This window comes from Rhipicephalus microplus, chromosome 1 (assembly GCF_043290135.1).
Source record: "Rhipicephalus microplus isolate Deutch F79 chromosome 1, USDA_Rmic, whole genome shotgun sequence".
NCBI classification, from domain to species: domain Eukaryota; kingdom Metazoa; phylum Arthropoda; class Arachnida; order Ixodida; family Ixodidae; genus Rhipicephalus; species Rhipicephalus microplus.
Window position 1 is genome coordinate 199,753,278 of NC_134700.1, and position 23,001 is coordinate 199,776,278.

At 43.5% G+C, this 23,001-nt stretch overlaps 2 protein-coding genes across 2 annotated transcripts; one reads left to right on the plus strand and one right to left on the minus strand.

The window, feature by feature from the left end:
- Positions 1 to 1,623: 1,623 nt before the first annotated feature.
- LOC119167196 (pantetheine hydrolase VNN2-like) lies at positions 1,624 to 22,922 on the minus strand. The gene is made up of 7 exons (XM_075889972.1): positions 22,677 to 22,922; positions 21,328 to 21,499; positions 14,018 to 14,313; positions 11,483 to 11,770; positions 9,978 to 10,100; positions 5,648 to 5,873; positions 1,624 to 3,677 (listed from the first exon to the last, which is right to left on the minus strand). The coding sequence occupies exons 2-7, from the start codon at positions 21,493 to 21,495 to the stop codon at positions 3,384 to 3,386; spliced, it is 1,395 nt and encodes a 464-aa protein (XP_075746087.1). The 5' UTR covers positions 21,496 to 21,499; positions 22,677 to 22,922; the 3' UTR covers positions 1,624 to 3,383.
- LOC119159709 (uncharacterized) lies at positions 16,748 to 20,828 on the plus strand. Its single transcript, XM_037412541.2, has 2 exons — positions 16,748 to 18,616; positions 19,439 to 20,828. Exons 1-2 carry the CDS (start codon positions 16,845 to 16,847, stop codon positions 20,628 to 20,630), a joined length of 2,964 nt encoding a protein of 987 aa, XP_037268438.2. The 5' UTR covers positions 16,748 to 16,844; the 3' UTR covers positions 20,631 to 20,828.
- Positions 22,923 to 23,001: the final 79 nt, after the last annotated feature.

The window sequence follows — 23,001 nt, forward strand, 5'->3', positions numbered from 1 at the left end:
CACATCTTAAAGCAGAATGAGATTTTTCGTCATGGCTGAACTAACTTGCACAATATTTTTAATAATTGGATTTAGGTGTATGCAAATGTAACTTTTTTCATTTTGAAGTGGGAGCAAATTAGAAAAGCAGCAGGATTTTAATAGTAATAGGGCACAACTTATAAGCCTTAAAATATGTTACATTTCAAAATTTGCTACACTGAGCACATATAAGGCCGCATAACAAAAAACATAAAAAAAAAATAAAATGCCAACCCTCCGCGGAAGGCACAGCACAGTCACAGCGGAAGCTAGAAGGGTGGCCTTTCAGAGCCTTTTAAAACACTCATTGGGTAACTACTGCAAGCACACTTGCTTGATTTTCACTAGAACATTAATAATAAAAATTTTGGAGAAGCAGGCCGGCATTCGCTATGCTATTTTTATCATTCTTCTGAGAAGTGTGGTATCCGCTAAACACTAGCAAGAAATTTTGTTCATGCAGTTGCCGACAACGACGGGGAATTATGGCTGAAGTGGGTATGTGCCACACTTAATAGGGGAACAAGAACAAGCCTTTGTAATGGGTTGGAGCATTGGATGGCCCACTGGTTACGCTATTCGCATTGTGTAATGACTGGTTGCTTTTTCGCCGTTTTAAAACGCTTTATAAGTCATATTAACGAGATTGCTTCCCCGACATCAATCCTGCCTAGCACAAGTTTGCCAACAAGTTCCAAGCATTGATGTAGCTCAGTGGTATAATACTAGGCTGGCACCCAGGGAACCTCAGTTCGAGCCCCCCTGTGCCATTGGTGCTAGTTTTTTTTTTTTTTTTCTAATTTCGCTCGGGGCGGCGGTGGTGAACAACTGCACATGACTTGAGTTGTGATCTCATAACAGCTTTCGCTATAAAAAATGATCGAGAGGCAAGTGATATATAGTACATTTAACCTCAAAGTGCAGCTTTGTGGCAGTGCAGATTCCTCCTGGATGATGAATAGGTAGTTTCACAGCACAGCAACCCCGTGTCCTAGTGAAACTAACTACCTTATCAGGTGAATCACATGCAACCTAATACAAGTCCACTCGTTCATTTAAAATAATTCAAAATTCTGAATACTTTAAATTTGTGCTGAAGCACAATCGAATACTAACATATTTGTTCATATATTCGAGACACTCGAACATTCACCAATCCGTTATAAACCGTTTCTATGTCTAATATAGGGGCAACAAATTGTCCACATATTCTTCAATGAGACTATCCTATTTTATAACATGGAAATAGCACACCATTAAGCCTTCTATAAGACGACGATGTTTTTCTAATCTGACACAATTGACTGAAACCAGAATACCATGTGTATGGAAATGTTCACCAGAAATTATTAAAATGCCCCACCACGGTGGTCTAGTGGCTAAGGTACTCGGCTGCTGGCCCGCAGGTCGCTGGTTTGAATTTTGGCTGCGGCGGCTGCATTTTCGATGGAGGCGGAAATGTTGTAGGGCCGTGTGCACAGATTTGGGTGCACGTTAAAGAACCCCAGGTGGTCGAAATTTTCGGAGCCCTTCACTACGGCGTCTCTCATAATCATATGGTGGTTTTGGGACGTTAAACCCCACATATCAATCAATCAGAAGTTATTAAAATTCAAACAAGCTTTATTGTTTGTTCAATCAGCACAATATTACACAGTTGACAGCCGCACGACCAAAAGGCACACATTCTATCACGTTTGCATAGATCCCGATGCTTTGTGAAGTTGTGCGTTTGCACACGCACATTATGTGAAAATGCAGACATATCAATGAACTCAGCTTCATGCCATTATTTTTCGTTGTAAACTGCTTCTCACAAACGTATAAAAGACCAGCATAGATGACTAATAGGAGTCTGTTTATTCATCCATGTACATTTATCACAGTTTAACTTGCATAGCCTGAATATTACGGCTGTGTTGCAATTCTCAGACAGCACGTAGACTGCCTACGCAGATAGCTTAGAAGACAGCACCGAGCCCATGCTGTCCGAGAAATGGAACACGTTTGAACGGCTTCTACGCGACAAGGCGCCACCTTGTGTTGAGAAGACAAAGCTAAAAACAAAGGAACTGTTGTATTTTCTGGCTTATTTCGTGTTGACATCTAAAAAAATTAAACATTACTCACATTGAGCGTCTGGAGAAGCATCTGCTTGTGTGCATACAACCATTTTGGCGAGATCCGATCTATCCGAGTGATTCGCTGTGCCGCCATCTTATTTGGACAGCAAAGCAGCTTGCATCATATTTGTCTATGATGCGGTCTTCTCGGAGCTGTCTAGTTTGCCGGCTACACGAGAATTGGAATTGGACTTTAGATGGCCGCCGTCCATTTATCTGTCTATTTAGTTGTCTGCAGTGAGTATTGGAACACATCCATTATATTAGATTGTACTAATTGATGTGGCATACCTTCTTCGCATGGTGAATAAAATAAAAGCCTTCTCACATGCCCTGTATACTGTCCTTTCTCGGCAATTTAAGTCAGCCTGCACTACTAAATTAAGCAGGTGCATGCAACATTTTGTTTAACGAATGCACACTGTAACATACTCCAGAATTAAAATATATATCTTGCTCGAAAACAGTGAAATGTGATCTATGACACACTCTGGACAACAAAGTGAGCCAATAGTGCTAGAACATACTTTAAATAAAACCGCCATGAGCATTCGACAGTGCTTTCACACCACACATGCATTTACCCGCAGGATCCCCGTGAGCATTAAATATACACTGCAAATAGTAACTAAAATCCGAGACTTGCAAATAAAGCTTTAATGACAACTTTCTCAGTGATACTAAGACCTCCACGCAACTATGGCAATGGCTTTGGCAATATCGAATTCCGGGCAATATCTTTTCAATAAGTAGCAGTAAGCAAAATAGCTAGACCTGTGAAAACTGCAACACGGTCGGCAGCAACATTTGACCCCTTCCTTCTCATTCTTGTTTTTCACCTTGTAATGTCCAAGACTCGGGTGTTCACTAATACAATTGCTGTGCCTTATAAAAAAAAGGGGCTTGTAATGGTGTAAACTGTATGTGCAATGCATACTCCAGGCACGTGTTTGATCATTGTCAAAACAGTAACGTAATTGACATTCAAAATCAATAAATTTGATTTCAAAGAAACAAAAGAAAACAGGGAAACAAAAGCCTCAGAGAAACAAAAGCCAAAAAGAAGGACACTTGTTTGAAATAACAAAAACACATGCAACCTGATAGGCAAACAACGAAAGTGCTACCGCAAATGAGTGGAAGTGCACTTCGTTAAAAAATAAACATCAATCATACACATAGACGACGCTAGCGGTCATGAGTGCCAAATGTGTGGCTACTGTGACCATGTCGGTCAAATCATTTGGTAAACCTGTCAGCATTGTACAAACGGGCGTACAGCATGATGTGCAGAATATCCTCGTCCTTGCCATTTTCTTTGAGAGTCAGGGTGCTTGCGTTGGTTGAGGTCGTCTCAAACTGCCACTTGTCCTTGGGTGTCAGGGCAAGCTCATCCGAAGCCACCACGGGGAAGACGGCATTTGTCGCAAACTGAGCCGTCAATTGCAGCTTGGTGAACTTTGTGGTCGAGCGAGTCGTGATGTTCTTGCAGACCGTGTAATTATCCGATTTGCAGACGGCGAGGATGCATTGCTGCATGGGTTTATCAATGTGCAAGTGTTATCACAAGAACCACAAGGCAGCCAAGAAGGCCATGCTCACATGAGTTTCAATACAGTTGTCTGTACACAATGTCTATAGCAAACCGTTGTAAGCTCTTCTGCATGGAATACACATTTACTATTTACGGGGACACCAGAGAAAACAATTTTTCTCATATGGGTAAATTACTGGAAAAGAGTGGCTACTTGGGCTCGTTGGTATTGCATTTTGAAAGAAATTTACTTTTCTTAGTGCGCAGAGAACGCTTGAAAAATAAGATAGAGCAGTGAGATAGTACAGAGCGCACACTTACAACCAATTTTATTGCACAGAATGCGGGAATATATATACAGTCAAGCGGGCGAGAAGATTACGCAGAGAATAAAAGACAAATGATAGCGCAGGCACCAGACCACCTTATTCCAATCTTTAATTGACAGCTTACACTCTGACAACACTGCTCTATCTTCTTTCTAAAACATTCCCTGCACATTAAGAAAGGTTAATTTCTTTAAAGAGTAAATTACTGTTTTGCAACTCACCACACTTGCTGCGAGATGTTTGGAAAGTGAGAAAACAATGTGAGAAAGCAAAAAGAAGATGAGGGAGGTGACAGCACCTTGGCGATCCCGCATCAAATTCTGCAACATCATAGATGTTGATAGCCTACTAGGTCCTACATACTTCTTAAAATGTAAAAATTAAGCACATTATCCTCTAAGGAGGTCGTAGATTTAACATACCAAGTTTGAGAAAATATCCCTGAGCCAATGTTGCCAAAATGTAAAAAATACACTTTGAAGTTCGTGACTCCAAGCCAGGAGAGTTTGAAGAGAAATCTAAAAATTAACTTTGACCTAGGTTTTCTTCTCTGTTAATAAATCTTCATGGTGAAATTAGCTATTTTAGAGTTCTCAGAGTAAAATTTGTCGATATAAAACAGATTTATTGATGCAATATTTATCTAAAGCTTCACTCTAGTGACCCCTTAAATAAATATTAGTTGACTCTGACACCATTTTCATCTCCCAGCACTCTTTTTCATCTCCCAGCACACCATTTTCATCTCCCAGCACTTGAGATTTGGAACAATTTTTTTACTTCAAGCGAGTTGCACTTAAGATACATTAAAGGTCATATAATAACCTTCTCAGTCAATTTTGCAAGCGAAATAACACTTATTGCCAGCCCAGTGAAGACTGCTGTAGAGAATAGCACTTTTAAAATACACAACACGTAGTTAATAATATGCAGATCTCCTGTCTCATAACTATCAACTATAATCCTAAAAAAATGTTACACAATTAATGTTGCTTAGGTATTACGTGAGGCATGCTTTTTCAGATGTAAAACTTCGTCTACAAAATTCCAAGTTCCTGTAGCTTTGAATTTCCCTCATCCCGAAGGACATGAAATTTCATTCCTTTTACGTTTTCCAAGGCTCAAAACCAACAAAATATGTAGATGAAACTACGTGGGAGAAGCCAAAAAGACGCATGGGACCCAGGACAAAGAGATTGATTTTAATACTAGTTCCATAGGCAGGGAGGTAATATGCACATTGAGCAGAGAAAAGGAAAAGATGGCAGTGAAGTTCTCTAATGGCAGCTGATACACTTTACACCCCAGAACTTCAGCCTTTAAAATTAAGGTTGCTTTAGTGTTAAGCCAAAGACTGCTTCTGGAGCTACGACAATCATTACATTGCGTTTCACAGAAAATAAACAAAATAAGAAAGGGATTAATTAGTAAGCTTTTAGTTAATATAACAGGAATGACCTGCATTACATGTGAACACAAGTGAATGAGCGGTTTGTTAGCAATATGTTTGTGCTATCACGAATCTACAACACCTTGCCATGGCTCTAACTAAAGCTCGCAACTTCACACTCGCCAGCATAACAATGCAGCTACTGAGCGAGTGCAACAGGCTGCTCAACAGGGCAATGCCATTGTCTCACCTGAACGCCAAGCTGCATGTAAGTGCCGATATTACGCAGGCCATTTCTGGCAAGCAGCACAAAGTTGTCATTCAGTTCTCGAGTCTCATACGAGAGTGAGCAACAAAAGTCTCCGTGGCAAACGCGGCTGTCGCCCTTGGGTCGCCCAAGCAGCTGCGCGGCATGGTCGCTCACGTCCCCTTGCATCAGGAAACGCTTCTTAGGATGAAGCTCGTCACCAGGATACCTGCACCAAGGTGCCCTTCTCTGTTACAATGTTGTTTATGAACATTAAGCAATCCTTTGTTTAGGTTGCTAATAAAAAGAAGGTGTTGCTAAATGAATGCTTAAAAAAATGCCACCTAGTTCTGAAACACTGTAACAAAAGCCTCGTAAACAAAAATATTGTATATTGGGGATTATAAGTCTGTCTTTTTCATAAAATGGCCTTCTAAAGTTCGAGGGTCGGCCTATAAACGGAGTTGACCTATATGCCGAATCTTAAGTCGACTTACAATCATAATGTCGACTTTGCTGAGGGGCCCGATGAACGGTCGTCGTGCTCGAGTTTACTGCTATTCGACACGGCGATAACATCAGCCACAGAGGCAATGGAGTCGCGGGAACTGCTATCTCCCAACGCGTGCACGCCACTTCCAGAGCCGGACATAATTACAATCTGTCGCAACGATCGTGAAACTACGGTATAGCTATGATGGCTAGAGGAGAAGTGTCAGCAACAGCGAGTCAGAGATACAGCATTGTTTAATGACTCGTCATTAGTGGCGTCACAGTTTCAATGGTAGCACCACCACATCTGCGTATCTGTCGGGCGAGATTGGAAACAACACCGGCACTCGCTGCATATGGGCATGAATGTGCACTTGGCTCGCAAAAAAACACGACATGCATTTATCGCTCGCTAACAATGCGACATGCCTGTCGCAAAAAACTTCACAAGGATCTCTCCCTCGCAAGAAACGTGACGTTTATCGTTCACAAAAGACGTGACATGCATTTCTCACATTAGTGGAGAGCGAGAAATGCATGTCAGTGTTTGCTGATTAGGCAATTCAAAAATTCAGATTTCTCGCGAAGCACCATGGGCGTTCTATGGAAAAGCTGGCAGCGCCGTGTAGGACTTCGCGGGGAACTAAACCACATGACCAGTCACATGCACCCCATGCATGCACAAACGCCTTCACGTCTTTTTGTGCTTACACCTGTTCACCATTTCTACCGTTTATGCATTTCGTTTTGCTAGGGAACAGAGGTGTGCGTGATTTGCGAAGCTGCTCAACAAATGCCAAGATGCCACCGCTACACGAGCAACAGTACAGTGCTGCTTTCAAGCGGCAAGCGATCCTCTATGCAGAGTCAGAAAGTAAAGTTGAGCGGAAGTTGAACGTGTTGGAAAAGTGCACGAGGGAATGGAGAAAACAAAGAACCAAGATTTTCGCGTGCACTGCAACATGCCGATTCTTTCGCAGACCGAAGTCTGGATGATACCCTGTTGTTGAGGAGGTGGTTCGAGATTGGGTTCACGACCAGAGAAGCAAAAGCACATACTGTCGCGAAGGATATGTGCGTTCTGCTAAACGAGTTCAAATCGAGCTCCGAGTGAAGTGGCGCAATGGGTTAATGATGCCTGGTATGGACTGCCAACTGACATGGTCCACGCGGCGTTTTCCAGGTGCGGCATTTAAGCAGCGAGCAGCAGCAGTGGCTCACACGATGGTAATCATCGTGGCTGCAGCATCTTTCTCTCAAGCGACGATAAATCTTTCTTTGTACCACTTCCTCTTCGGAAAGATTTACTTGTGCATGAGACTGTGTTCGGAGTCTTTTTTTTTTTTCCATAGAAGAGGTTGCAAGTTGGAGGGTCAACTTGTAATCGGAGCCAACTTATAATCGGCAATATACGGTAACAAGAAAATTGCCCTTATTGTTTTTCTCTTGCTTTCAGCTTGGTACAATTAATGTCAAGGAAGATATGAATAGAGAATTAGCACTCAAACTAGGCCGGCAGGCTGCGCTAAAAACAAACAAAAAGAAAACAAAGAAATAAACAAGCCCATTTCCCTGACAGCTGTAGGCAGTTTGGTGCACTCTATGAATGGTGCGCAAGTGAAAGACATACAGCTGGCTCCACCTCAAGCTCTCAATGCAACACATTGCGGATTTTAAGAAGTTGCTGCTAGTTACTGGAGATCGTGGAAAGAGAAGATTTAAATGAATAAAAGAAGGATTGCAAAACATCGTATACACTGAGTGTAGCAAGCAGAGGCTTGAGAGTGCAGCATATCTCAGAGGTAAACTCCTGTTCGTTTCCCAGACAGTTGTCATTGGTCAATGATTCTAACGGTATCGTGCTTGCTCACCATGTGGCAACAAATCGTAATGAATGACTACCTACATACACCTTAGCACGTGTGTGTGGGTCCGCGATCCTCAGCCACTGCCTAGTGATCCTCAGTGTGGTTGTGCATCTGCAGTACACTTTTGTGAGGAGACAGCGTCCCCATAAAATGTGCATGTTTCTGTAGCCAAGGTTTAATGCAGAGCACCCACACTATTGAGATGCCAAAACATGGCATCACACTTCCCTGCCAAATATGAAACCACCGCAATGATTATCTATACTTCGAACGCGTTTGTTCAGAATGTTTCCTCGAGCTGTAGGCTACTGCACATGGAGGAACTGACACTGTCTGTATCTGTGAGAAATGTAAAATGGCTTTCTTTCCTCGTCAATGCACAGGAAAATTTGTGCCCCACGATTCTGCAATTTTTCACTGCCACACACAAACTGCATCTACGTTTTTGTTTGGATGCATGCAAGATGTTGCGGCAGTATGTCCAACGAGGCAACACGACTTTCATCAGCCATCATGATTATTATTACTTCTCGCTAGTTTTTTTTTTTTTTTCATAGTTAGAAAAGTGACATGAACAGTCACACTTGTATAGAGCGGTGAAGCTCTTGGCTGTGGACGTGGGCCCCATCTGCAGCTATTACCTCGCGTAAGCAACAAACGTGTGCTTAAATAGCACAAATATCTAGCATGCGCTATGATAATCATGTTTGGTATGATTGTGGCATCATCTGCATATTTTTTAGAAAAACGAAGAATGAAGTAGCTTACTGGCCACTCTATACAACTGTGATACACGGTGCACTTTCTTAGTACTAGTACTTTTTTATTCAATCTGACATGTAGTCTATGCCTTAGGAAAAGCAGTTTCATTTAGGAACACACCTGTTGGGCAGGTGCAAAAGGCTTTTGGTGACTTTAGTTTCTTTTTTTTCCTTAGTATTTAATAAATGACGATAGACAGTAGGGGTAACCAAGATTCTTTAGACCCAGCATAGCTCTGCGACAACTTGGCCAAAACCTACTCAGTACCACACACACACACATACTTGAAAATCTACACCTGACAATTTTTCATAAGCTTTTACTGTGAAAATAGGACTGGAACCGTGCTCCAAAAGTTGGTATTCATTGCAGTAACACCAGCCATGCCATTTAAAAGCATATCGGAGGTGCAGAGGATGAGCAGCTAAGTTTTAGATGCGGAGCATCTTATACTCGCGCCTTGTAGTGCGCCGTCCGCACCGCTTCTCGAACATTCGACAGCTGACGCGCGCGCATGCGCCGTCGCGCCGTCGCCCACTCTTCCACCATCTGTGCATCCCTTCCTCCTCTACACACCGCGCGCGCTTCACTCCTCCACCATCTGTGCACCCTTCCTCCTCTACACACCGCGTTCGACATCTACAATTCTCCTGATTCTCCAGTGGACGCGCATGTGGCGTCGCGCTTCGAGAACATTCAACAGCTGACAGTGCATGCGCCATCGTGCTGTATAATATACTCAAGGTCGGCGCTCGCTCACTCAGTTGCCGCTCGTCGGTTGGTTTGAACGGCGCGTCGACGTCCAAAGTCGCGCTGAAATGAATTCCAACGAATCCACAAACACAATGATCGACGTCCCTTCGACCAGCGCCGCCCTTTCGCATACGTGTGTACGTGTTCACTCATTTAACACCCCCTCCTACAACCACGTTAACCAATTTAGCCATCGACCCAAGTAAGTCGCACTTTAACACCCCGTTAACCAATTATATGGTCCGCATCCTCCTCAGTGTTCCCCCGAGGGAAGCTGCGGGCAATTTTTTTGTCTAGACACTTTGTCTAGACATAGCTAATCTTTGGCCAAGCGAGGTAGAGAAACTTTTACAATATACAGTACAATGCTGTGCATATTAGCACGATATTACAGTGCTGTTGTGGTTTCGGCCTTCCCAAGTACAACAAGTGCATGTAAACAAACATGAGTAAGGCACCTAGGATTCAGTGATGTGGTCCTAGACAGGTCGGCCAGCAGTAGCTTGCTCTCCCCATCTGGGCTGTAAGTGTAGTTGAGGGGACCACGGCGTCCAGCGTATATGCCACTTCCTAGGGAGCCCCTGCATAAAAAAATTCAGAAAGACACTTCGTTAAAGAACAAAGAAGAAAACTTGGTTTAATTCATACATACCTATCTATTTTCCTGGGGGAATTAGTGTAAGTGAAGCTTTATTCGGTGACATTTTTTTTCAGTAACCCTCTCAAGATATACATGGTAAAATTTGCCCATTAGAGGATTTAAAGAACAAATCTCATTAGGGAACAGTCAATGTCACAGCGGTGCGCAACAAGGATTCCAGACGGAGTGCAATGTGAGAACTGTATTTAGCAGTTCAAAACTCGGTTCATTAGTGCGGTGAAGATTGCGTGAGCATAGCAGTTGTAGCTGAGCGAGCCATTATTCACACCAGGAAGATGCATCAATGTCCGACTACGAATTTATTCACACTTAAGTCTGTCTGAAATAAGAGTTATATACTTCGAGCTGCAATAAATGATGTGCGCAACTTTTCTATTTCCACAATGCATTTATTTGGCACTGTGTCGCTGCGCAGCAAAATGCTACTTCACCTGCTATTTGTTTTGGGTTAGTGCAGGGAACGATGGTATCTGCAATAAATAACCACAGAGGTTATAATGCAATTTCGGGTAGAACAAACTATTAACAGGACTCTTTCAATTTTATTATAGTGAGGTTAACTGATAAAAAATTTCAATTTATTGACATCAGGGAATTGATTAAAATAATTTGTCATTCTCAAATATTGTTACATCAAGAATGTACAAATCAGCATGAGGAACTTTCCTGAACAAAGAGAAATTGCCTGTAAATGAAAGCAGTACATCCCCATATCTGTCTATGGCGATGACAAGAACTTAACAATGCAGAAGTGAAACAAAGTGCTTATAACGAGTCATTTCCAGCTGAGTATGCACAGCTTGCAGAGATCTTGGATCAGGTAACACCTGGTGAGCCCGTGCTCAGTTGTGACTGTGTATCATAACAGCAGGAAGGTCCTAAAATGCCTTTACAAGCACATTTTTTCTATATTGGGATGAGATGAGATGCTGTATCGTGGTACTGCTCATGACACAGCAGTTCCTTATGGTAGGAAAACCGCCGCACACAAAAAGAATACAATTCAGTGGTGTGTTTCTTTAAAGCATAGATAACACGCCTTGAGCCAATCACACCTGCTGAAGACAACAATGGTGTCAATTAGTAAAGTTCAGCATTAGTGCTGTTCACACATTAGACATCTTCACATGATACACTAGTGTTAATTTCGTACAGGTGTGTTCGAGACCCAAAAGAATGCACACACCCGATTATTTTTGTTCTGTTACTCCCAACTTGCTGATCATTGTTGCCTGACTCACGAACTGCTACAGCTGATCAAAAACAACATGCATACATTCTTCCACTTCAATAAATGCTCACATTTCAAGACGCTGAATTCCTGATGCCAGCAGAGGAATTCCGTTGTGTATGGACCAGGCTTGCTGCACTCCAACCGAGTACCAGCCAGGAAGCTCGTCGAACCACCAGCTGCTCATGACGCCCAGGGTGACATTGTGCTTCTCAACAAGCAGGGATGACTCAGCAAAGAGGACGTCGAAACAAATGAAAAGGCCCACACGGGCATCGAAATCTGTGTTGAAGACAGCAAACTCGAATGGGTCAGCAGGGCTCATGAAGGGTTCGATAAACAAGTGGTTCTTGTGGTACCTGGAGGCAGAAAGGATACGAGGAGTTGTGAAGAAAGTCTCTAAGCAGCAGAATGTTCAAGGTTACACAAACAGTGCATTCGGTTCGCATAAATAGGCAGCCTTTTGGATACCAATTCACTGCCGTGATGACACTTTTTTTAGGCAAAAGGAAAAAACTAAGTAAAAAAATATAACTTCAGTGGACAGAGCTGTAAAAATACAACCACGACTAGCTCCAGCATGCTACTACTAGGTAATCAGTATCCTGCTTATTAAATCTACTGGCATAATAAAGGTTTTGTTAATGGTCTATAGTTAACAGTTTTAAGCAACTGCATGCTTCTCGCATTTGCGAGTTGGTTCACCTAGTTCTCTACACAACGAACTACAGTGTACTTTGATTAAACAGAATTTGAAGGGGCCAGAAAAACATGCTTTGCTTTACAGGAGTGCCATTTACTGAGAGAATAAAAAAGGTACAGCGTTCAACTATGAAAGCAGTCATATTAATGGTAGATCAATTAGACAGCAATACAATTTAAGAGATTTCTGTTTACTGAGAGTCTAATGCATCTTTGACCTTCTTGAGTACTGCACCTGTTCCACCTATTCTCTGCATTGTGTGCTCTTTGCGAGGCCAGTGTTTTCCCACCGATTTTCGCTGAAACATTTTAACAAGCTCGACTCATCTCGCCCTCCCCTCAATACTCTCACATTTTCTTAAATTTCATCGCCCAGTATGAAACTCCGACCAAGGAGGTGCAAAAAATAACGACACTGGCATACACAAATGCTAACGATTGAGTGTAGTTTGGTTCACAGCACTGCAATTACGAATGAGGCATCAAATGTCAGGCATGGGCAAATATTCACTAGGTATCCTTGTGGAACAAGATGAGCTTGCTCAATCATTCGGCGCTTCGCTAAGGAATTTTGTCTAGCAGGCATATTGTACAAAAGATGCAGGTGTCCTTCTGTGCTTATTCTACTATGTTGTTACATCCTTAGTTACCATGGGAGCATATAATACATTATAAACTTAAGCTGCTTCTTCAACCAGTGATCCTCTCTTTTTCTCATATCTGAATATATTTCATATTATGCTTTCCTTTCTTTTTTTTTTCGGTGACAACACGATCTCTAATTTCATTCCGAAAAAAAAAAAAAGAAAAGTCAGGACTGTGAAATATAGAACGATAAGCTCACAAATAAAAATTTATGTGTTATCACATGAACAGCCACCATGCTTATACAATACTAAAATAAAAATCTATCAGAGCTCTGTTTAAAACACTGTTCCCCACAGCCCAGAGTGTTGGATGAGTGCATCTCTTCCAAGAAAGAGCATGCCAGAACACATCACATTACATGGCGTGCACGCCATGTAATGGTCATTTCGCCCTCTATGCAAAAATTCATTTGGAGGCACAGGCCCAGTGACACCCTCTGGCTATGCCACCAGTAGAAAAAGATAAAGGAGATTGACATAGGTGAAACCTCTTGTGAATGATTGTAGTTGATAATTTTAATAAAACAACTGTACTAAGAGCAATAACACTGACATTCCAATTCATCTCTATATAGAAAAAAAAATGTAAGAATTCAACATTGCCTTGTATAGCTTTCTGACATCGCTATCACAAGACGTTTTTAAACCTTCCACTTCAGCTCAGCAAGGAATGCATTGGATCTACACAGAATGTCCGCATGCGTTCAAAAAACATTGCGCAGCTCAGGCTTGCAGTCAGCTTGGGCCCAAGAGTTGACATGTACCCGGCCAGAACTTTCAGGTTGGCCTGAGCCTGAACAATGTTATAATCTATGCCATATCACGCTCAATCAGTCACACAGATTGATTGATTTGTGGGGTTTAACGTCCCAAAACCACCATATGATTATGAGAGACGCCGTAGTGGAGGGCTCCGGAAATTTCGACCACCCGGGGAATCAGTCACACAGAACACACAAGAAAAGTGGATTGCATGACGTAACAGCTGCACATAACCCTACAAAAGATGCTCAGCAGTGATTCACAGTAATTTTACCTCATTGATTTCAATGTCGATGCACTCACACCCTCCCTCCCTTTCTTCGTTTCAAAGCCAGCAATTAAAAATGGTAAAATGGCAGTGCTTAGCAAATTAGCCAATGTGTAGCTTCAGACAGGCCTTAACTTCATGTTATCAAAAAAAAAAAAAAAAGCCTACGGGAGCATGTCTTCAAGAGCAGGCAGCAATCCCCTCTAGAGATGCGTGGCCAGACTAACCTGGCGACGAGTGTTCCGTTGCGGTCGAATGCCACGTTGGTGTTGAAATATTTGACCTTGTCGCGGGGGCAGCTGTGGTCACTCTCGTTGCAGGGCTTTCTATCGATGAGGTTGGCTACCAGGTATATACTGTTATTTTGTGCCATGCAGCTCAAGTTGGAAAGAATGGACATGTTCTGAGACCCGCATATCGTCATGTTAATGTCTGGAACGTCCTCGGCAAACTTGGCCACTTCTTCCCGATCTTTCAATCGATAGAGGATGCCATCTTCTGGAAACACAATTATGTGTGCACCCTGCACGGAATCGGTAGAAAAATTAGAAATTAAAAACTTTTTACAACAATTTTCGGTCACATCTTCCGTACTGCAAAAAACTAGTGCGACTAATGGAAAGAGTCATGCAACTGTAAAGGCCCACTGCACACTCATGACAGATATTATTTAGTCGGACTGGGACAGCTTTCATTTGAATATATTTATTTTGGGTGTTTGACAAACATCAATATGCTCCAAACTGTACAAGAAAAACAATATAGACAAGCATCAGAGTCGTCCAAGGATTTTACCATAAGGCTTGAGTTTATGAATTAGTCATGCTTCTGGCATATTGGAGGTATCTGTATCATGAGACCATTATGGAGAATTGCAATATTACAAATTTTTCACATGCGCATGTAGTAACAAGAAACAAAGATAGCACTGCTATTCATGTGTTTAATGAGAAGATTGCACGTTAAAGAACCCCAGGTGGTCGAAATTTTCGAAGCCCTCCACTACGACATCTCCCATAATCATATGGTGGTTTCGGGACGTTAAACCCCACAAATCAATCAATCAATTAATGAGAAGATTAACATCATCAAAGTCCCTGTCTCAAGACATCAGAAAATTTTGCTCCCTATTACCGATGTCAACATGTCTGACAAAAACAGAAATCTTAAGTCATAACTGTTTGCCAATTTCAATACTTGCTCACAATGAACATTTTTCATAATTCTAAAGCTAGCTTTTCTGCTATGCAGTTTGCCCAACTAATAGCAGCTAGCCATCTACGGAAAATAATGTATTCAAGCGCAGTTTGTTTGCACTATGATGCGATAAATGTAGACTTTGCTCTCTTTACATAGACACCCATGATAAACTAGCCCCAACATGGGCAACCAGGAACTCGTCTCCACTTGAAACATGACAGTTGCCTCCATTGGTAGGGTGAATATGCAAGTGCGGGGACGCGCACTTGTGAATTATAAAAATGGTCTATTGAGTCTTCGAAAGAGTCAAGGTAGATGAAGTTTCGTATTACCATTGCCAGAATCCACACACTTTGCAATTGGAGATGCCCACTTATGAATACACAGGTTTGTCATAAAGAACGCAATTCTGCTGCTAAAAAGCCTCCGATACTTCTAGCATGTTACCGTCTCCCACATTCCTGAAAATAGGGGAAATTGAGAGAAATACACAATTTACATACTTTTTTCATTTGCATAGGCATTTTGAGGACACTAACTTGCGACAAACATTTCATTGTGCACACAAAAAAAGAAGAGAATGTAATTTTGATCAAAACTGTCAGTAATTGTAGAGAAATAGCATTTACTGCAATGCTGCTGATGTGAATGTATAACAGCAAGAAGAGCACAACCCTCTTTTAATGGTACTTCATATGCATAATGAACTATGAGTGTTTCATACACCATTTATATATTTATATCTATATAAAGAAAGCTTCCTTGATCTAACTTTTTCCATCATAGTCATTTGTCCAATCGAATATTTATAAATGTACCAGGCTTGTGGCAGTCAAAAATATTCTGCGCAACATTGACAGATTACAGCAGAAAGTTTGACACTCATGAATCAGTTTTCCTCTGCTAGGAGTAATAAAGGTTTCATAAATTCATCAATCACTGAAGTGGTAAGCAAGCAATTTAGTTTTACACTGCCCGTTGCACATTGTCCCTAACTGACTGCTTTTGTTTGATTTGTATACGAGTTTATGGATTTATAGAAGAAATAAAAAAAAACTTGCAGAGGCATGTCTGTTTTCTTTTTATCATTTAACTGCATAAACTCTCATAAACTCTAGCTTCCATCCAAATTTACAGCTTTAGTAAGAGAAGATGTAAAGAATAGAGCTGATAACACAACAAAGAGAGGATGAAAGTTGGGCGCATGGGCACTTATTCCAATGCTGCAGCTGCCTCTTATAAATGCTATCTTCTCTCTGATATGCAAGGAGAGAGAGCAGTAATCGTGTACTTCACTTCTGTTGCATTCACATTATCAGCGATTCTGAACAAAAAATAACACAAAAGTTCATTGTCCGATCTTTAGACTACAGCGGTGTTTAACTAAGTTCAATTGCGATTGTTTAATTTATTTTAAAGTTTGAAGCACAGCTGTTGGACAAAATGGGTGGGACGTGAATGTTCTCAAGGACATCCTTTATTTGGTTTTTGTCATCCGTTAGAACTTTCCGAGACTTTTTAGTATCTCCATGAGATGATAATGGGCGTACAAAGTGCTGCTGCAGTTAGCTTAAGATTACTCAAGATCACATTCTTACTTTCCTATTATGCATAGAAGTTCAATCTTGCCGCTTCAGGAACCCACAACAACAAATACGTCATGGCCGCCATGTTTCTGAATTACATGCTGAACCACGGAGGAAGGAAAGGTCCTCCATGTGCTGAACTATTTCAGAAAATCGCAGCCTCGCTTAGAAATAAGAAGTCCCATCGTCATCATCGCAATCAGCGCCACCGTTCGTTCATTTATCTAACTACAGGAATATTTTGCAGGTGAGCTGATTGCAGCCGACGATGGCCACTCCTACACCCAAATCGCGGCAATCGAAAACCTCAGACCGATCGCAGGAAAGCCACGGAAGTGCTGCCATAAGTCACCGACACGATAAAACTGCGTCAGAAGGCTCGAAATCATCGAAGGAACCAGCTGTCGAAACCGCGATTCAGCGACACTCAAAAACGGTATCGGAAAACTCGAAATCATTGCAGTCCGCAGTTGTCGATATCGCGTCGTCTTCAAAGCAAACGCAACTAACTACCGCCACCGAAAGTAGGCAAGTGGTGTCCAAATCGCCCGCAGGCGGCGTTTCGGAAAAATCTGAGCCTGAACATCCCGTAGAAAAACCAGAACCGGCACCGCGCGAGGGGAAAGAGAGCTCGAAATCGCCGCATGGCACAGCTGTCGACATCGAGTCGTCTTCAAAACGATCGCAACCAGCGCCGATCGACACAGCCGCCGCCGAAAGTAAGCTCTCGGGGTCCAAATCGCCCGCAGACCGCATTTCGGAAAACTCTGCGCGTCAACAGCCCGAAGAAAAACCAGAACCGGCCCCGCGCGAGAAGCACCGTCAAGATCGGACTCCGTCAAAGTTGTCGAATGCGGCTGAACGTAACAAGAAAGAGAACCAAGCAGCATCCCAAACGGCGACACCGATGACGTCTGGGCGATCCGGCAGCGAAAAGGAAACGCCAACCGCTGCCCCGCGCAGCCAATCGCGGCGGGACTCTCCGGAGAAACGACCGAGCTCGGCGTTAATCGAAGGAGCTGCCGACACGGACCTACAGCCTTTGTGGGCGCAGTCGGAAGGTGCAGTGGTTCCCGCGTGGCACAGTTTCTCCGCCGGAAAGTCACCGCCGCGAGATTTGATGTCGCGAGAACGGCGCTCGGATACGGACAAGGGCCCGTTCTCCACGACACCCAGCGAACTCTCGCTGGGACCCGAAAACGAGGGCTTCGCAGAGGAGGACGAGAAGGCAGTGTCCTCAAGGCCGCGCGCGTCCGCAGCGTCCACGACCGCAGGGCGGCCAGACGCACTGAAGTCGTCTGCTGCTGAACCTCCGACACAACTTCCAGCTGAGCCTACGACCGAATCTCCTGTCGGGCCACCGACCGAGCCTTCAGGCAAAGAAGAATGTGAGGAGGCACAGGGCAAGGAGCCGCAAGACGAACAGCCGGTGAGAATACCATGGTGGAAGCGGTCAATGGTGACATCAAAGCAGCGTTCAGCAGATGCTCAAATAAAAAAAGAGACTGTGGCTCCACTGCTGCGGCCCCTCAGTGCAAAGTATAAAGACAGCTTTGCTTACAAAACAGTGCGTGACAGGCTGCCAGTCATCTTGACGAAAGTCATTGACACCGTTTTCAGGGACAGGATGGAGATAGAGAGAGTGTTGGGCCCCGAGGCACGCGAGGAGACCAAACAGATTGTGGGACGCCTCGCCAGGCTGCGCAACGAAATGGTTACCAACAAACCCATGACACCCGTAGAAGACGACTTTGAGGATGCAGAAATATGGAACAACGTGCTGAAGGAGTACACGTCAAAAAATGGTCGTGAACCCCACTGGTATGAAGCCCCCTGGCTCTACATTGAGACCTATTTCTATCGGCGCATCTTCGAAGCATTCCGGCTCACAGCCAAGCTGAGAGACTACGACCCCTTCAGTAAGCTCAAGCAGGACGCTCTTTACGGCTCATTCAATGCAGTGCGTGCCCTGTGCGACATTTTGCGTTGGAATACTCCTCGAGATGCCACTTTAGAGACCCTCCAGCAAACCACGTACAGGTGAGTATCTTCTTACTGCTGATCACTGTGATCACTGTGCTGTGAGTAATATCTAAAATAAGCAGGGTTTAAAGACCATCTTTTTAATGTTCACAGCTGCTTGCTGTGTCAAAGTGCATACAAAAAAGGAAAGTTATGACAAGACTGTCACATTCTAATCCAAATTCCATACACATGAAAATCTATGCAAAAGCAATAAGACAGAGACACCATCCTGTGAACTGTCACTTACAAAACAAGCCCCATTCATGCAACGGCTTTGGCAACAAATTTCTCATGTTCATAGCATGAAATCGGCTACTTGGTACTAACAGTGGCGTCATTCCATTCGTATGTGACGCACAGCAATATGTTTTGTTGTACAAAGCGACATACTTCTGGAAAACTTGTATTAATTTGTTTTCTACTGACATGGGTAAATGTCTGGTTATTTGTTTTTTCTGTGCAGTGTTGGCAATACATCCACTCACATACATCCTTCCCCAGACCTTTTGCTATTGGCCAGTCATGCATATGACTGCCGGGCAACATGCAACAGCTTCCAGATTTGTAAGACCAAGCGATCTGTTGCAAGATAGCCACTGTTGTCTATTCATATGGATTTTTGCGCATGTTAGATGCGGTCTTTTATTCCACGAAAATTTGGTGCTAACAGCAAACTCATCGAGGAAGCTTTGCAGGTGTCTTGCAAACTTTTTAAAAACACTTTTGCCATGTTTTATAATGGATTTTAGTACCACTTAATGCACAAATATTATCTATGTAGTTGTTAAGTGTGTTATCTCAGCTGATGCTTTCTCATTGTCTCATTGCATACTGCAGGCTCGTCGAGCTGTCACTTTGGGGTAATCGGTGCGACCTTTCACTGTCTTCTGGTACAGACACTTCAACACAAGCAGGCTCGCTGCAGCTGACTGAAAGACTTCGACCGTACATCATTTGTAGTCACACCGACAGGTTAATGCACTACTTATGCAGGCTCCGAGAACGCAACTTTGATGGCGAGGTTGTTCACTTGCATTGCGTGCTGGACAATTCAGGCTATGAGCTGGCTACTGACTTGGTTCTCCTGGACTTCCTTCACGAGACCCAATACGTGAACAGAGTGACAATCCATGTTAAGGCAATCCCTTGGTTTGTGTCCGATGTGACGCGGCGGGACCTGTTCTGGACACTGCGCGAGATGGAAGACAGTGACCACACCGCAACACAGGCGCTGAGCCAACGGTGCCAGCATCGAATCATGCAAGGAGTGTGGTACGTAATGGACGACATTTTTTGGACACAGTCATTCGACTATGCCGAGATGGCAACGAGACGGCCCGACCTTTACAACCTGTTGCAGTCAGCCGATTTACTACTCTTCAAAGGAGATCTCAACTACAGAAAACTTGTTGGTGACCTTAATTGGAACCCCACTGTTCCCTTCAAGCAAGCACTGCGAGGCTTTGAGCCAACGTTCGTGTGTGCCTTGCGCACGCTAAAAGCAGACACTGTGGTGGGCATAGACCCAGTGATTCTCGATAAAGTGGCACAGAGGTCGTCTAATTGGATGGTGACTGGCGAGTACGCTGTGATTCAGTGCGCCGGAGAAGAGCATGTGAAAGGGCCTAGCTTGGCTTCCACACCGGAGAGTGTCAGTAGCCCTAAAATATCTGGCACTTCTACACCAGTGCATGAATCGACAAATTCTGATTCGTTGGTGCACACTACTGCGTCAATCCACAAAAAGAAAAGCTCCGACATGCATCAAGAAGCAAGAAAACCCTCAGGCACTGCCGCTGAACAAGTGAATGAAAGTGCGCTAAATGAGTCAGCAGCTAGTGCCACAGAGCCTAGCGCAACAGCAGTCAGCAAAACCACGATTGGCACTACAGCTCCTGCTTCGAGCAGTACCATTCATGAAGTGCCACAACGGAGTAGCCACAGTTCTGGGCCTGATGACACAAAGAAGCACAGTGACAACAGTTCACGCTCTGCAGCCAAGGATGCACCACTCCATAAGTCAGAATGAGTCATGTGTATTACGGACACTTATTGATCGAATTTTTACTCGTACTGGCAGGTGTTTGATAACTGCCCCATCACGACGTTTGATGTAAATAATGTTGCCTCTCTAAGGGACATGTATGATTAAGCATTGCAATTGATTTATGTGACGTACTACGTATGATCAAGCATTAAGACTAGTTCAATAAATTTACGTTACGTATTGACTGTTTTCACAATAATCCACGACCAAAATAGTGAGAGAGCACTCTTAGTGACGAAGTACAAATGTAGAAGGAACTCCACTAACAAGACTCTTGCACACGTGGCTCTCCTACTTTTTATGATACAAAGCGACATCACCGTAAGATCAAATAGCTGAATGTATTGTTAAGAGCACTGATGTGAATTCACTACATAGTTGACAGCATAGTAATCACCACTATAGTGCTACATTTTTGTGCACACTGTTGCAAAAAATAGGCCCTAGCAGGTGATAATAATCTAAAAGCTGCTTTCACTGAGTGAAGAATAATGGTGATTGATATGTGGGGTTTAACGTCCCAAAACCACCATATGATTATGAGAGATGCCGTAGTGGACGGCTCCGGAAATTTCTACCACCTGGGATTTGAAGAATAATGGTGCTTCATTTCTGTATCTCCACTTATTATGGCTGAAGTGAATCATTGGCACAGTTCAATATTGCGTTTGATACGTACCTCACTGGATGCATTTTCAGTGGCCCACCAGTATGCCTGTAAATTTTCTGCAACTGCTTGTTCTGTAGAGTTGGTTTTACTTTGTACGTGCTCATAAACGGCAGCCTTGAAAGCGTGTGCGGTGCTGGAGCACAGCACAGCTGTGAGCAGAAGCCACATGCCTTGCATCTCCCTGAAAAAAGCAAAGTCTGCTAAATCACAAAATTCTGCTAATCGAGCCCATCCAAGATGCACAATGAATTCTGCGGAGTGTAGCATTTGTGGAGCAGTCAAGTGTAGAAAAGAATTTATTGTTGAAGTTGCACAATGTGCAGTGTAATGATGCGACTGTAGTGCAATGAGAAAACACTGATAAGGAAAATAATACTAGACACCATGTGTCACTGTGCCCACAACTGCCCAGAAGAGGATTTTACTACAATATGCACAAGCCTCGATCGTTAACATGACAAATAAAATTTTAAAATCATATCTAACTTCCGAACATCTGGCATGATGAGGAGTGCATGCACACTTTGTACCTCAAGCATGTTACTCTTAAACCTTCAAGTACTGCAGCTACTGCGCACGCTCAATGTCAAGGGCACAAACAATTCTATTTGTCATGAAATATCGCCGAGATGTCCCAGAATGGTGCCTACGAGGTAGGCACTTGCTACTCAAAATTATGTGCACAGGTTTAAAGCCGCGATTTGAGACTAGTCGCTTAATAAAACTTGTTGTTGGGCTAGTTGGTTATACATCATATACTTAGAAATTTTGGCGCAACCTCGACTCACGCAGACACTCACACAAGCACACACACTTACACCAGAGCAACACACACGACACGCAGCGCTGCGTGTCGTGTGTGTTGCTCTGGTGTAAGTGTGTGTGCTTGTGTGAGTGTCTGCGTGAGTCGAGGTTGCGCCAAAATTTCTAAGTATATGGTGAGACTAGTCGTTTGAGCAGATTTGATGTTGCGAGTCGTCTGCCGCCGTGCAGGTGCACAGACCAACGGCGTCCAAAATCGGTGCGCGATAGAACTCGGACAGGACGCAGATCTTTATTACAGGAGCGAGATGCGAATACGGCACACAAGTTTCGCGCAAGACATAAGGCCTCGACACTTTTCAGCTCGCGGCAACACCCAGTTTCGCGTCCGATCGGCGTAGCTCGCGCACGAATGTAATTAACGATATGTGAACGCATTTTACAAACCATTGCGAACAAGTTCGAGTACAGTTTCGGACGCATGACCAGCGAAAACTCGGTAGCTTGCTCAATAGTCGCGCGCGCGTGCGCGCAGTCCGGTGCACGAAAAGAGAGAAATAAAATGTTCCAATAACTCATGCTTCTGTGATACGCACGTCAGTTGACTTGTGGTTCTCCACTTGTGCCGGCTCAAAGCGAAGCGGCAGCTGGTGAAGTAAAAAAGGGGGCGGCGTTTAACGGTTTGGTGTGTTCGATGCAGCTGCTTCTTGTCGGGAAGCCTCTTCAGCAAACAATACAGCGCCTGTTTTATATCTCAAGCGCGTGAATGATGTAGCAACACTTTATCTAGCACAGGAGATAGCTTCAACCGGTGGGATACTGCTGAAACGGCAGCAGTGAATCGCAATCACGCAGGCCGACTAAAGGGCGGTGATCTTGTGGAGAAAGGTTGTCATCACCACCTGTACTGGGCAAATTTCC

Coding starts and splice junctions, on each gene's coding strand:
- LOC119167196 (XM_075889972.1), bottom strand. CDS start 21,495: ATGCAAGGCATGTGGCTTCTGCTCACAGCTGTGCTGTGCTCCAGCACC. Junction 14,314..21,327: donor CTGAAAATGCATCCAGTGAG/GTACGTATCAAA, acceptor GATTCCGTGCAG/GGTGCACACATAATTGTGTT. Junction 10,101..11,482: donor GGAATTCAGCGTCTTGAAAT/GTGAGCATTTAT, acceptor TTTTTTATGCAG/GGGCTCCCTAGGAAGTGGCA.
- LOC119159709 (XM_037412541.2), top strand. CDS start 16,845: ATGGCCACTCCTACACCCAAATCGCGGCAATCGAAAACCTCAGACCGA. Junction 18,617..19,438: donor CTCCAGCAAACCACGTACAG/GTGAGTATCTTC, acceptor TGCATACTGCAG/GCTCGTCGAGCTGTCACTTT.